Source organism: Python bivittatus, unplaced genomic scaffold, assembly GCF_059951505.1.
Source record: "Python bivittatus isolate LINGU-HERP-01145 unplaced genomic scaffold, Pbiv_v1 ctg000020_np1212, whole genome shotgun sequence".
Taxonomy (NCBI): Eukaryota; Metazoa; Chordata; class Lepidosauria; order Squamata; family Pythonidae; genus Python; species Python bivittatus.
The window spans coordinates 120,677,469-120,691,157 of NW_028277030.1; the positions used below are offsets into that span (position 1 = coordinate 120,677,469).

The following is a 13,689-nucleotide window of genomic DNA, read 5'->3' on the forward strand; positions in this document are numbered from 1 at the left end:
AGCAACCAGCCAGATATTCCCAAAAAGTTCAATGGTAGGGTACACCTCCCACTACTATCGACTAGCAAAAAAAATTTGAGGGTTCCATTTCATAGCCCACACGAGGGCGGTAAAGATGGCAAAGGGGCTAGAGACCAAAGTCCAATGTGGAAAGCCTGCAGGACTTTAGATCCGAGATAATAAAAGAGCTGTCTCCCACTAACTGAAAGACCCATATATGGTGGCACAGGACATCTGCTGTTCCAAGTGGCCTCACCAAAGCAAGAGATCCTCTGAATATGGTGGACTACAACTGCCAAGCACAGGACTTAGAGCTGAACCCATCTGTAAAACACCAGGTCAGAAAAATCTGCTTCTCCTTTCTTGGTAAGAAAGTATTCAATTCCATCTATGCTCTGGTTGTCCACTGCACTTTTCCCAATGGTGAGATTTGCAGAACTAAGAAATACTAAGAGAGAGACTTATTCTGTCTCTCAGTTTGCCACTAAATCCTCCTAAAGATTACTAAAATAGGAAGCCTGCCTCCCTGAAAGAAAAACCATGTGAAAACAGACACCAAAAGAGACAGTCCACTGTTTGCTCAGGCAAGCTCTAAAATACAACATTCGCTATCTGCCTCTTTCTGTTTTACCCCTGTTATTTACAAGGCAGACTCAGCACAATTGCCACAGAGGAGCTTGGCTACTTCATCAATCCCTGCTGGTCTGTTGTGGCTTACGCAGGGCTCTTTATTAGCCTGTCACATTTAAGGCCAGCCTCAAGCTATCAGCATCTATCACCAAATTACCGTATGATCCCAAATTTCTCTTTTTCCAGCAAATGAATCACAAATGCAGAAACTGTGTCTTGCAAGTCATCAGCCCAGTTGCATGCAGTAAAAGAAAAGTTAAGACTGCAGTCCCAAATACAGCTCTCTGGGACTAAGCCTCAATGAACTCACTGGGGCTTGCTTTGAAATAGACGTGCAAAGCATTCCTGTACAGGGGCTGGGTACGGAGTTACTTGAATTTTGGGGACAGTATTGAGAGACTGTAAAATCCAAAGGAAATCTTTGCAGGACCAATATTCCCTGCCACAGTGCACAAAGCCAGACTCAGTAGCTTTTCATCTTACCTCAATGTTGGTTTAGGAGTGCTGTGAACACTTTCGTTATCCTCTATCTCAGGGCCACTGTCACTATTGTTGCATTCTTCAAGGCTATCATATAGCAGTCCCAGGTCCTCCTCCACTTCTTGGGCCTGATCCACTGGGTCAGAATCCAAAACCTGGAGATCCCAAACCAAGGTGGGGAAGAAGACAATACAACAACATAATCTTTACTTATTCCATCAGCCAGATCATACTTTCTTTCTTTTCCTATTTTTGATTACATATAAAACCATCACAAAAGATTAAAACTTTCCTTGTTGATACACTAGGCTGAATATGACTGTATCTGAGCTACTGAAATGGACCACTATAAAGTCATTTTAAATGGATGCTATGCAGCTGTGATTTTTTTTTAATTGGAGTGTGTGTGGTTTTTATAGCCGCATTATAGCTTTGATGTGTCTTAGAAAACACATGGGGAAAAACAGAAAGTTAATGTTTATTACAAAAGAAAATAAATTTAAACATTCCTAAGAATGAAATTAAATAAGCAAAGACCAATAGAAAACGACATCAGAAAAGGCCTGCATTGTCAACAACAGACTAACAGCTGCTGCCATTCTGAGGCTTGTTCTTTTGTCTGAAGAAGAACTTTAACTCACAGAACAGGGTACAAGCACCCACATTAACCCAACAATCTGAGTAGTACATGGCAGGGGAATAATATTGCATTCTTGTTCTTTAGGATGCCATATTTCTTTTCTGAGGAAGGACAGAAGTGACAAAAGTGAAAGGGAAGGTTATCTTTAGCCAATGCAACTTGACCTCACCCCAATTCTCAATATGGAAAACCCATGTCACAAGGACTGTTCTACCAAATGTATCACCTGATCCAAAATTAGCACGTCTTTTAAAAGATGAAGAGTATCAAAGACAGCTTCATTACAAATGGTTATGCCCCTTATTTAATAAAGGAGAATTCCTGGACTTATATACAAGACACTTCCTTCATTTATAGCTTATCTGGCAATTCAGGGCTATCTTACATATCTTCATCCATCTCGAGTAATGATTAATTTATCCTGCATCGCTTGAGGGTACAGTAGACAAGAGATGAATACATGTTGGAGGAAAAAAAGAGAGAGAGAGTGCATGTACCTAACTTTAGAGTCATCTGAATACTTTTTAAATCTCTCAAATTAATAATTTTAAGACAGGAATGGACATTTTTTTTGAAGGACTGCGAGCCACAACTTGGTTTCCTGATCATTCAGAGGCTATAGGAGACCACTTGTGAAGGGATAGACTATTTTTTTTTAATACATTTGGGAAATTGGGGCAGGAATAGGAATAGGCCTCTGCAGAACAACTACTACAGTGGACTATGATCTATAAAAGCTCATGAGAAAATCTTAAAAGTGCCACAGAATGTTTTGTTGGTTTCACTGCAAAAGACTAACATAGCTCTCTAGAAGCTTTTAAAGAAGAAGGAAGAAATAGCTTGTACCATAAATTATCTTAGAAGTGTCTTTGACATCCTCTACATTTTGAAAATATTACTGATTAATCCTACAATGGCTAAGCACAAGCAATCATACTATACAATAAAATTTCACTGATCCTGAGGGAGCCCCCCAAAGGCTACCCAGCACAACCTCCTCTGCCATCCTCTCCACACTGGAGGTGTTTGTAAAATAGAGACACAGGGAGAGAATGAGTGAGTGCATGCAGAAGCCCAAACCAGGCCATCAGGTTGGGGAGAAGGCAGTGTTCCCTTCTCCCAAAAAACTCAGAGGCATTGGAAATTAAGTCCTATAGGATCAAAGTTTTATCCCAATGTCCAAAGCAGAGGATTTGCTTCACACTCTGCCGCATCAGGCAAAACTAAATTAATTAAACCCAAATTAAAGAATCACTAATAACCAAATAATTTCTGGAAGAATCTATTTCTATTCCCCTGAGATAGTGTATATAGTGTACACAGTGTGTGCCCCCTAATGATCTGAAACCAAAGGAGCATTTTTCAGCCATTCAAAAACAGATTATGCTACATGCTTTCCCTTTCTCAGGTTGCAACCCACACCCAATGCTTCCAGCTGTTATGAAACCAATGAAACGCAGACTGGAGGTGGGCCATGCCACCGCCCCCCCACAATGACATCTATCAACACTTTTAATCAATTAAACCCTTCAGGTTTTGATGACCTGAAGCCAGCACAGAAACCAAAACAGAAAGGATAATAAATAATATAATAAGGGGAAGCACTTTGGCCATTGGGAGGTTTGTCAAAGAATCCTATTATTGGGGGGAGGGGTCTGTAGGAGAAGGCATTAAAACAGCATGTTGATAGCACTGATAGCTATTACTGTTGGGGCAAGCTGTGAACGTTAAATGAAGACAGTAAAAAAACATTAACCTAGAAAAAAACCACAGGTGGAAATAACAAGCAATAGCATCCTTCAAGGATGGGAGGAGACTTAACCTTCTCATGCATGAAGAATGAAGTGGTAACTAGTGCACCGAAAAATCCCCATAGTACATTCAGACTGGGGGTGGAGAAACCTGTGGCCCTCCAGGACTGATAGATTCCAGCTCGCATCAGCTCCAGTCAGCATGTTCAAAGATGGGAGCTGCAGTCTGCAACCCCTGAAGGCCACTGGTTTCTCCCAGTCTACTGGTTGCTGCATTTTATACAATCAAAGCACATCTTTTAGTAGTTGAATTAGAGCTAGCAAATGCAGGGATTTCTTTGGTTGGATTCTACTGAATTCCTGGTGGGGCCATGTAAGCACCTTGGTCACAGAGTGCCAGTTATAATTTCTACAGTAGTTGCTCCTGCACAGAAATTGCAGGGGTATTTCTATTAACTATGACAACTATATTTCTACAAAGTATATCAAACTAGCTTTGTACAGCTAACAGCTGCTAAGATACTCTATGCTCTGCTCTGAGACATACATACAATTCATTCAGTAGAAGAATATCAAATTATGTTGTGGTAGTATGTCGGTCTAACATATGATGGATGTAAATCACTTGCTTATTTACTTTGTGCTTTCCCCCCTCTCCTTTTGGCTTATGATTTTTCCCCTTTTAAAATATTCAGTAAAAATGTTTTTAAAATGTTGAGAGAAGAGGGAAAATAGCCTGGCTCCACATCTATCAGAAACCCATTTCCTTACCTCATCAGTCACTTTAAACCTCTTCAGCAAGGCAACAAATTTCTGCTTGAAGTTTGGTTGCTAAAATGAAAAGGAAGTTGAGAAGACAATTTTAGTAACAGGGGCAGAGGCTTCCTTTGCCACCTCCCTCTAGCTGGACTACAAACACGCCCTGTCATTGGCCCATTTTGCCATTTTTCCCCCTAGGAGAACTAAAACTTTGCCCAAAGACAGAAGCCAAAAACATCTATCAGCAGCCCAGATCCAAATTTCCAAAGGGAGAAGATGAGCAATCCCCTCTGAATAGTAGCATCACTGCCAGCTTCGTCCTCAGAAGCTAAGTTCTATTGGTTCTAAGGGCAGAGATGGTCGCCATCCTCCCTTCATTTGCCTAATCATTTGTGGCTTTAATCAGCAGCAGTAGCAGCAGAACACAAGATGAAAGCAACAGTGATGAAAAGGTCAGATTGGTGATCAGAGTCACTATGCCATGGTGGGGGTGGGGTGGGGAATTCCAGCTAATGCCTCCACCTGCTGAATGTGGACGCCCAGTATGCCTTTCAGGTACAGGCCTTTTCATCCCAACAGCTTCCTACCTAGAAGTTACCACTGTGATGCATGTTATAACACATATTCATGGAATCACAGAACTGAAGAGCTGGAAGGAACCTTGATCACCTAATCCAGTTTCTCAACCTTAGCAACTTTAAGAAGTGTGGACTTCAACTCCCAGGATTTCCCAACCAGCATGTTGAAGTCCACACATCTTAAAGTTGCCAAGGTTAAGAAATATTGATCTAGTCCAACCCCCTGTCCAGTATAGGAATTGACTACAACAACATCCCTGACAAACTGCCATCCAACATCAGTGTAAACATCTTCATTGAAGTCTACCACCTTTGGAGGCAGTCTGTTCCTGTGTCAAATAGCTCTTACCATTAAGACATTTTTCCAGATGTCCAACTGAAATCTACTTTCTTGTAATTTAAACCCATTATTTCTTATCCTGTATTATGAAACAAATCTGTCCTATCTTCTATGTGATAGCCTTATACTTGAAGACAACTACCACGTCTTCCCACAGGCAAAACATCTCCAACTGTTCTTTATAAGTACTGTTCCAACACTTGTATAGAACTGCTGGACTTTGGGGAAAATTGTCTTGAATAATCAGCCCTACCCTTCCACTGACCTACAATTAGAAGTCAGGGACAGATGAGAGTGATAATACACATAAATCCTAAGCCTATGTGTGTGGTGTGTGTGTGTGTGTGAGAGAGACAGAGACAGAGACAGAGAGAGAGAGAGAGAGACAGAGAGAGAGAGAGAGAGACAGAGAGAGAACATCCAGATTCATTAATATCAAATTTTGCCAGCTCCGTTATTATCACCTACCCTCTCCTGGCCAGTCATCATTCCAACATAGCTAAAAACCACTGAGGTAACATTGTGCACAGAAAGCCTGCCATGCAAATAGGCAAGTGCATAGAAAGACTGCCAGATAGGGGTGGTGGAGACAAACAGGAATCAGAGTGGACTGAAAACACAGAGGGATTAAAGGCACAGAAGCATGAAATCATTTAAAGGGATGTCCAAAATTTTATATTTTTGAAAAGAGAATGAGCAAAAACTGCAATCTTAAAAGAATTAAATTGAAATTCAGTGTGACTTACTTACTCCTGCATAAACATACTTAGGAGTGTACGAGATAGCTATTGATTGGGATAGCAGTTTACCCCAAGTAATACCAGCATGAAATGCATGTGGATATCCTAAGCACATATAACTACCCTTCATGGCAAAAACAGAAATATCACTATATTCTAAAAAATCTGAAGCCAGAAATAAGCCTATAACACATCTAACCCTGCAACCTATGTTGATGGAAGACTACATGAAATTCTCTGTCTCTCTCTCTGAATTTATTCATGAACGACACTTGGAATTCCCTTACAGGAAGAAAGGGGAAAAGTGAAGTGGGTCTTGCAATCATGTTTTAATATGGAGTGCTCTTACTCAGGATCCCATCTGAGACCCATGGAAATCCACCCCCAGGAATCTCTTGTTTTGAAAAATAAAAAGGGATGACTTTACTCGGGTCATTGATGTAGTTCGGATCATTTTCCGCCTGGCTTTCTTTGGCTTCCTCATTTCGTCCTCTTCGTCATATAAATCCTGAATAGAAAGAGAGGGCAGCACACTGTCATGGCAATCTGGTTTCTGGGGGGTTTAAATGAACTCTGTGATTTCTTGGATATTTATTAGAGAGTTCAAGGATTTATAATGATACATGGTACACTCGCCCAGAACCCTCCCTTGAGTTGAGCTTAACTTCTGATGATTACACAAACATAGCCATGACCTGGGTAAGCTTGCTGTTGATTTCTTCCTGGATTGTTTTCAACTTCCCAGGCTAGCTTATAATTCTGGTATTTCCAGTTGGCCTCCCATCCAAGTACTAATCAGATCCAATCCTATCAAGCCTCTGACTTCAAACAAGGATAGGCAGGTGCTGCTATCTCCTGATATACCCCAGAGGACAGTTTGTCAATTCCTAAGGGAAAGCTGGTGCATTTTAGGCAAAGGTCAAGCTTCCTGTTCCAAGAAGTAACAATGGAGTTTAAGAGTCCTGACTGTCATAGAGTTAGAAAAGAGAATGCCTCTCAAAACACAACTCTGAATTTTCTGCAACAAGCAGAGATGCCATGGCTGATGATCAATGAGTTTTGAGTAGAAAGTTGAGATGGGGACCTTCTCAGAAGGTATAATGTTTTAAAAATCAGCATATTCTGGTTCTAAGGAATGTGTATGATCCACTAGAACTATTTTAACAGTGTTGTTCCAGATGTTCTCTGACAATATATCTCAATAGATTCACCTCTGTTGCTAGAACCCTGTTTTTCTCTCTTAATAGCTTTTATCTCTCCCCCAGGCACCCATCCACAGTGAAACAAGCCTGCTATTCCTGGTAAGTGGAGGAGGAGGAAAGAAAAGATAGCTGATTATTCACTTATTACATGCCACTATTTGAATTGTAGGACAAATATCACAGGTTGGGGCTCTCTCTTATCTTGTTATTTACTAGCCATCCTTTTAATCAATCATATTCTCTCTCTCTCTCTCTCTCTCTCTCTAGGCTAAGCCATTCTATAAACCACAGGGACTGGGTACAGATTAGCTGCTGAAGTGGGAGGAAAGAGAGTAGCAACTGATGTCTGGTACATAGCACTGAAAAATCCCCTTTCCTTGACAGCTGGAAAGGATAGCCCAGAAAAGAAACCATATATCCACTCTCTCCTAATCTCTTTAAATAAGAGTGGGGAGTCAATGGCCCTCTAAATGTTGAAGGCCAAGTTTCATCATCCCCATGGATTGAGGCTTTTGTAACTCAACAACACTTGAAAAATACCCAGGTTTTTTAATAATAATGTTATTAAGCATTACAATTAAAAATATAAAAACTAATACAAACTAAAAAAAATATTAAAGAATATAAAGAAAAATAGAAAGTGCAGAAAAAAGAAGGAAAAATAGAAAAGAAAAAATAAGAATATAGTAAAGAAAAAATACATAAAGAAATGACTTCCCTCTTCATCACAACAAGTATAAACAATTTTAGTAACCTATCACCTTCTTAAAATACAACAAAGGATCTCTTCTTCCCATATCTTATTTATAAACAAATCCTTAAAGCCTTGTCATTCAGTTCTGGTCAGCAAAAGTCCATTAAGGGTTACCAGAGATAATAACATATCTATTTTAACCTTGATCAAATAAACCGACTTTATATTCCTTCCTTTTACTTTTAACAATCTTGATCTTTAATCCCTTCAAATAATGTTCTAGAACTTGATTTCATTTTTTCTTTGTCCCTTCTCACAAAATCCTTCAAACTTTAACAGGTCTCTTTTGTAAATCCAATATAGGGAAGCTATTCAAGTCACTCTTGATTTGTTATTTGTATATCCCTTTTAATTATTAAGACATCAGCCAGTTTCATTTGTGTATCCAGTGTAACATCTTTTTCCATATCATTCTTGTAGCCTGTCATTTTTAAATCCACTTTCAAATCAGTCTCAGTCTTGCTTGGTAAAACTTGTTCCTCTTCCATAACATCTTTTAAACACAGTCTATATATAATGGTTGACACTCTTGAAATTAACTTCTGAGTCCACTATTCACAAATATCCCTCAATACAACCAATGTTAAAGTCATTTTGCTCCATTCTGTATTAGTAAGTCAAATGTAAGTGTTCTTCTCTTTTAACTGCAATCTTTAGTTCTTTCTGGTTCCCTCAAGTGTCCAACCTTCAAAGTCCCATCATATCATGTTTTTTTTTTTAAGAATTCAAAACAAGAGTATGTTTCCCCAGGAAAGATTCTTATAATTAATTTCAAAATCTCATTTCAAATCCATCTGCACCCTTAATCTGTTTATAACTTTCCAAAATCAACATTCTAATCACCCTTTTGCTGTTTATTAAAAAAAAAAAGATTTTTTTTAAGTCCTTAAATTTGTATTTAAAACTTCTTTCACTAAGGATTGAAGGAAACTCACCCAATGAATGCTATAAAACTTGTTGATTTGAAGGTTCCTAATAGCTGAAAAGCAGTTAAGAAGCAATTTCCAAAAGTGATTAAGAAATGAGACTCGGTGAACCTTATGTCCATATAGGCTACTTATAGCTGTGAGCTTGGTTGAAATCCCTCGACTCCCAGCCAGTCAACTTACAAGTCAACCACAAAAACCTCCGTTCCTGTAGTCTACTCACAAGGAGCAACTGCCCAGAGTATATGTGGGTGATCTCACAATCCTTCCTTTTTCCAGAGAGATTTCGCCGGCCAGAATTCACCGTCTGGCCACCAATCTCCACCACAATGCCATCCCTGGTCCTTCAGGAACATCTAGTTCACCATGAATCTTCATCAGAAGTTAAAAAATACCCAGTATTTGAACTCATGTCTTACAAAAAAGGTAGGTAGGAAGGCAAATAAGTAAATCAGTACCTGGCCTTGTACTGCATCATCACTGGCTTCCTGCTCAGAGGAAAAGCTGTCATCTTCTTCTTCAGAATAGTTATCAATATCTGGAGAGCGATCTAGAATGGAAAAAGATGGTTACCATGGCCACTCATGGACTGATATAGAAGAATGGAAGAACATACAACGATAAGGCACTAGATTTTCACATGGAAGGCTACAAGCTAATGGCAGGAAGTAACTGCAAGGGTTCATGAAGAAGAGTGACAGAGCACAACAGAATATAATACTAATTCATCTCAGAATGGAACAAATTTTGAAAGTTGCAATCCCATTTCAACCTTAGATATTTTTATTAAACTTCACCAAACCATACATTTCTTCAAAATACACTGAACTGACATTATATATAACATTATATATAACAGCTGCAAGGATTTTATATGTTCTTTGTTGGAAAAGATCTCTGATCTCCTCTATGGGTGAATGGTGAATTAAACAGTGGGAATATGCCTTGATGTCTAGAATAACTTTGTATTTAAAAAGTAAACATGATGTACAATTTAATCTTACTTGGAAACTATTTCTGGACAACAATTTTATACATGGAATTGGGCCACAAACCAAATTTGTGTTCTAGAGTTCCTATTTTAATCTGAGATATAGTCTACACATTATTCACAGTAATTTTTCAATGTATTGTTTGGCTCCCTCCCTTCTGCTCGTGTTCCCCAGCAAGTGCTAGTGAAATGCTTCCTGCCTCTGATAACAGAGGTAACCTACAGCCATAATTTATCTAATTCCTCTTTGAAGCCATACAAACTGGTGGCAATCACAATGAGAGCCCACCATTTAGCCACACGTTAGAAGAAAGTTCATTAACATTATTGTGGATTGACAGGAGAAAAGAAAATACTTCAGGACAGAATAACAATGTAATCAGATCTGACCAAAGGATTTTGGGCAACTAGAGAAGCACTTCAACTAAACCCTGCAAGGTGAAGCTCCTCAAACAAAACCTTACCAGAAGCCTTGATTTTGGGACCAGAGGGGACATTTCCATCTTCATGATCAATAGGTTGACTAGAGAGTGAGTAGATGCTGATTTCAGCCACTCGGATGCTCACATCCTTGATGTTGCTGTGAAGGCCCAGGAGTTGCCCTCCATCTGTTGGGTGCTGCATGACCTGAGTAGAAGATACAATACAAGAGGCCTCTGGCATAGACTGATGTCCTTCCATGCTTTTCTAGGATAAGGTACAAAGCACCCAGGAATATGTTCTGGTCCTAAAGCTACACCCCGAATAAGTGTCTCCTCTTCCCCATCAGTTCTTAGGTAACTGAAAGTGTGTTACAATCTTTCTGCAGTTTCCTTTACCTCAGCCATGTTAATGATGCCCACTGCCAGAGTCTTGTAGCCCAGAATAGTTCGATTCTTGTACCGCTTTCTACGCTGCAGCATGATCTGGAGCTTGTTACCATCTCTTTTCAGAAAATGTGGATACTGTAAAGAAAGAAGACAAGGTATTCACATAAAAGACCATTTTTGGGATGCTTGTGGTGAAACATTCACAAAGAGGTAAAGAAGGAACAAACCAGATCTCTCAAGCAGCCTCCATATCTCCTTCATTTATGCTTCACCTTATAACCATTGCACATATGTGACTTGAAAATAGCCTTAGGCTGTGCTCAAAATAAACGAATTAGGAAAGTAAGTCCCTTTGAAGGCTGTAGGGCTTACTTCAGAATAAATATTCCAAGGATTCTGCTTTAAGAATACCGATCATATGCTACAAATAGAAGACAAACACTGTTTAACAACTCATATAGTTACTAGAACTGTTATTCTTAAATACACATCCTATTCAAAATAAGCAAAGAAACATTTTACCAAGTCACAATTCTTTCTGTTTCTGCCCAAAAAAGTGAAAGTTACCTGCAGTGAAAATGTTAATTCCAGATCAGTCTCCATCAAACCTCCAGGTGGTAGAACATATTCATTGGATCTCAAGACTCTTTTTGAGCCCTGTAACAAGTCCAGAAACAATCATTGCATCATTACCCCCATTTAGTTACCACAAACAACAACATAATACATACATATATGTCAGTAGGTAGATTGGTTATCTCTAAGTCACTAACTGCTTATGTTTTATACATGCGTGCACCTACACACACCACACACATATCCACACATTCATACATGCGTTACATATAAAACCTAATAGGTTAAGTTGCTTATTGGGAGCGGCAATCATTCACAAGTAGAACTGTTCACAGAAAAGCTAGGGAAGCTAAGTAACTTGCTAACAATTAGAGGTAGAGAATGAGATACTAAACCACAGGCATAGCTTTGAAGTCATTTATTTCCCCCTCTTTTTCAGGAACTCCCTTGCCTAACAGGGAACTGAAGTCCTGCTTCCATATTCCTCCACCTGGGTTTTCCTTTCCCATCTTGCTGTTCTCTGAAGTCTCCTCCAGCCCAGCCCCAGCCCCAGCCCCAGCCCCAGGTTCCCTTCCTCTTCCCCTAAGGTGGGTTGCCTCCTAGCCCTCTCCATCTTAAACCAGTTTCTCTACTTCCTCCTCCCATTATGGTGGTAAAGGGCCCACCACTTTTTTTTTGTTTTTTTTACTTTCAGACAGTCTCCCTGCTACCTTTTATTTCAACAGAACTTTTCTGGAAAATGAAGATGCAAAGTGACTAAATGATGGCTATAGCCTCCTATCTCACAATTGCAACTTTAAAATGCTCCTGACTAAGCATTTTAGTCAGATTGGGCATTCTGCAGGCCTAGGAGGATGCTGGATATTTAAAAGATCACAGATAAATAAATGTATGGAAATGCAAGTTTTGTGAGATGTAGCACTAAAAACCAAATCACTTCGACAGATCAATAACGGCACATTGGTACCCAGAAGTAATTTATTGTGAGTCTGACCTAGAAGAAAATGTGATAAAATATAATCTGTTGTTATCCACGTTTATTCCATTTAAAGCTACAGAAAAACAAGTATGCTTCTCTCTCCAAATCAGTAGGCTTCTTCCTGCCAGCAGACCACCCTCCTAACCTAAAACAACTAACAACAGGCTACAAAAGCTACAAAATAAAGACCCATGCCTACAACAGAACTAGACCATGCAAGAAATCCAGATGCCTTTACAACAATTTGGGAACAGCACTACAAGATCTAATAACGTCATCACCAATGTCAAAGGTTGTTACCTGTTCATCTTCCAATGCAACATGTCCTCTCATTGGTTAGCAATGGCATTCTGCACTCAACACCAAATTATTAATTTTTAGACAAAACAGTAAACATATACAGATCCAACAGCAGAAATGGCAATGTTCCAAATCAAATGGAAAAATATTTCAACTTCCCAAGAAAACTGCTACTGCCTTTAAAGTGGCATTTGGAAGATTAAAAAAAAAAAACTTTGAAAAAGTGACTCTTCAACTAAACCACTGAATAACAACTAATCAAATAATCTGATTCTATCATTAGCAGTTTGAATCAAGTTAATGACCCTTTATACCGCCACAGGAGTTAATTAGCTTTCTATTGCCATCATGTTTACATTATTAAGACTGCTTTATGAATAGAAACTATAATTGTTTTATATTATTTTGGTTTATAATTGCTGCCACCTACTTTCCCCATTCCATTACCTATAATCACATGGCTCCCAGTCCTCCTTATCCTCTACTTCCATGCACATTCTGACACTAATGAGCAGAAACAGAGGCAAGATGCTTGTCTTATGTTTAGGAACCCCTCTAAAAAAAAGGATAGGGAATATGTGGCTCTCTACAAGTTGCTGGACTCCAACTTCCATCACCCCCCAAGCAGAATGACCAACAGTTAGTAATGATGGAATCTGTAATATAACATACATTTATCCATGCCCTATTGATGCTCCCTTCTAACTGCACCCTTAATCTGGAAGTTACAGGGGATCATGAGAGAGAAAGGGAAGTTTGCCTGGTACTTACATACTACCCTACTACTTTGGCTGGCAAGATGCTCTCAAGAACCATTTCTCTATCTCCTTTTCAACAGAACCAGAAGAAACTTTTCCATACTGCAGAGAAGTTCCTTTTATGACCAACGATAAGGTTAGGGAAAGGTAGTGAGGCCTCATCACCTGCTCACCTTGCCTCATTAAGTTACACTGGAATAAAGTTGATTCAGACACAAATATTATTTGATGAGAGGCCTAATTGGATTAACTGCAACATGGCCCACCTCAGGGAAGGAAAAGGATTAGCCTCCATAAGGTTTCAAGATGGTTTTAATAATTCTCGAGCATGTTCACTAGGACTCTGAGAATTATATTGGTAACACCTTTTTGATCAGTTTTAAAATATTAATTTACTGAAAGTGATCAAAGCAAGTCCCCCAAAGAAACCACATTTCAGAGCTGGAAGCATCACACTAGAAAAAAAGATCCCCATT

The 13,689-nt window shown here is 39.2% G+C and overlaps 1 protein-coding gene across 5 annotated transcripts in view; it reads right to left on the minus strand.

Annotated features, from left to right (window-relative positions):
• LOC103064748 (phosphofurin acidic cluster sorting protein 2-like) overlaps positions 1–13,689 on the minus strand; it is a 159,853-nt gene that overhangs the window by 22,780 nt on the left and 123,384 nt on the right. For all 5 annotated transcript variants that reach the window (XM_015891506.3, XM_025162982.2, XM_025162983.2 and 2 more), the window contains exons 3-9: positions 11,168–11,257; positions 10,610–10,735; positions 10,256–10,418; positions 9,259–9,350; positions 6,346–6,426; positions 4,273–4,332; positions 1,114–1,265 (exon numbers count right to left, since the gene is read on the minus strand). In XM_015891506.3, coding sequence (XP_015746992.3) covers positions 1,114–1,265; positions 4,273–4,332; positions 6,346–6,426; positions 9,259–9,350; positions 10,256–10,418; positions 10,610–10,735; positions 11,168–11,257 — 764 coding nt within the window. The remainder of the gene's footprint in view (positions 1–1,113; positions 1,266–4,272; positions 4,333–6,345; positions 6,427–9,258; positions 9,351–10,255; positions 10,419–10,609; positions 10,736–11,167; positions 11,258–13,689) is intronic.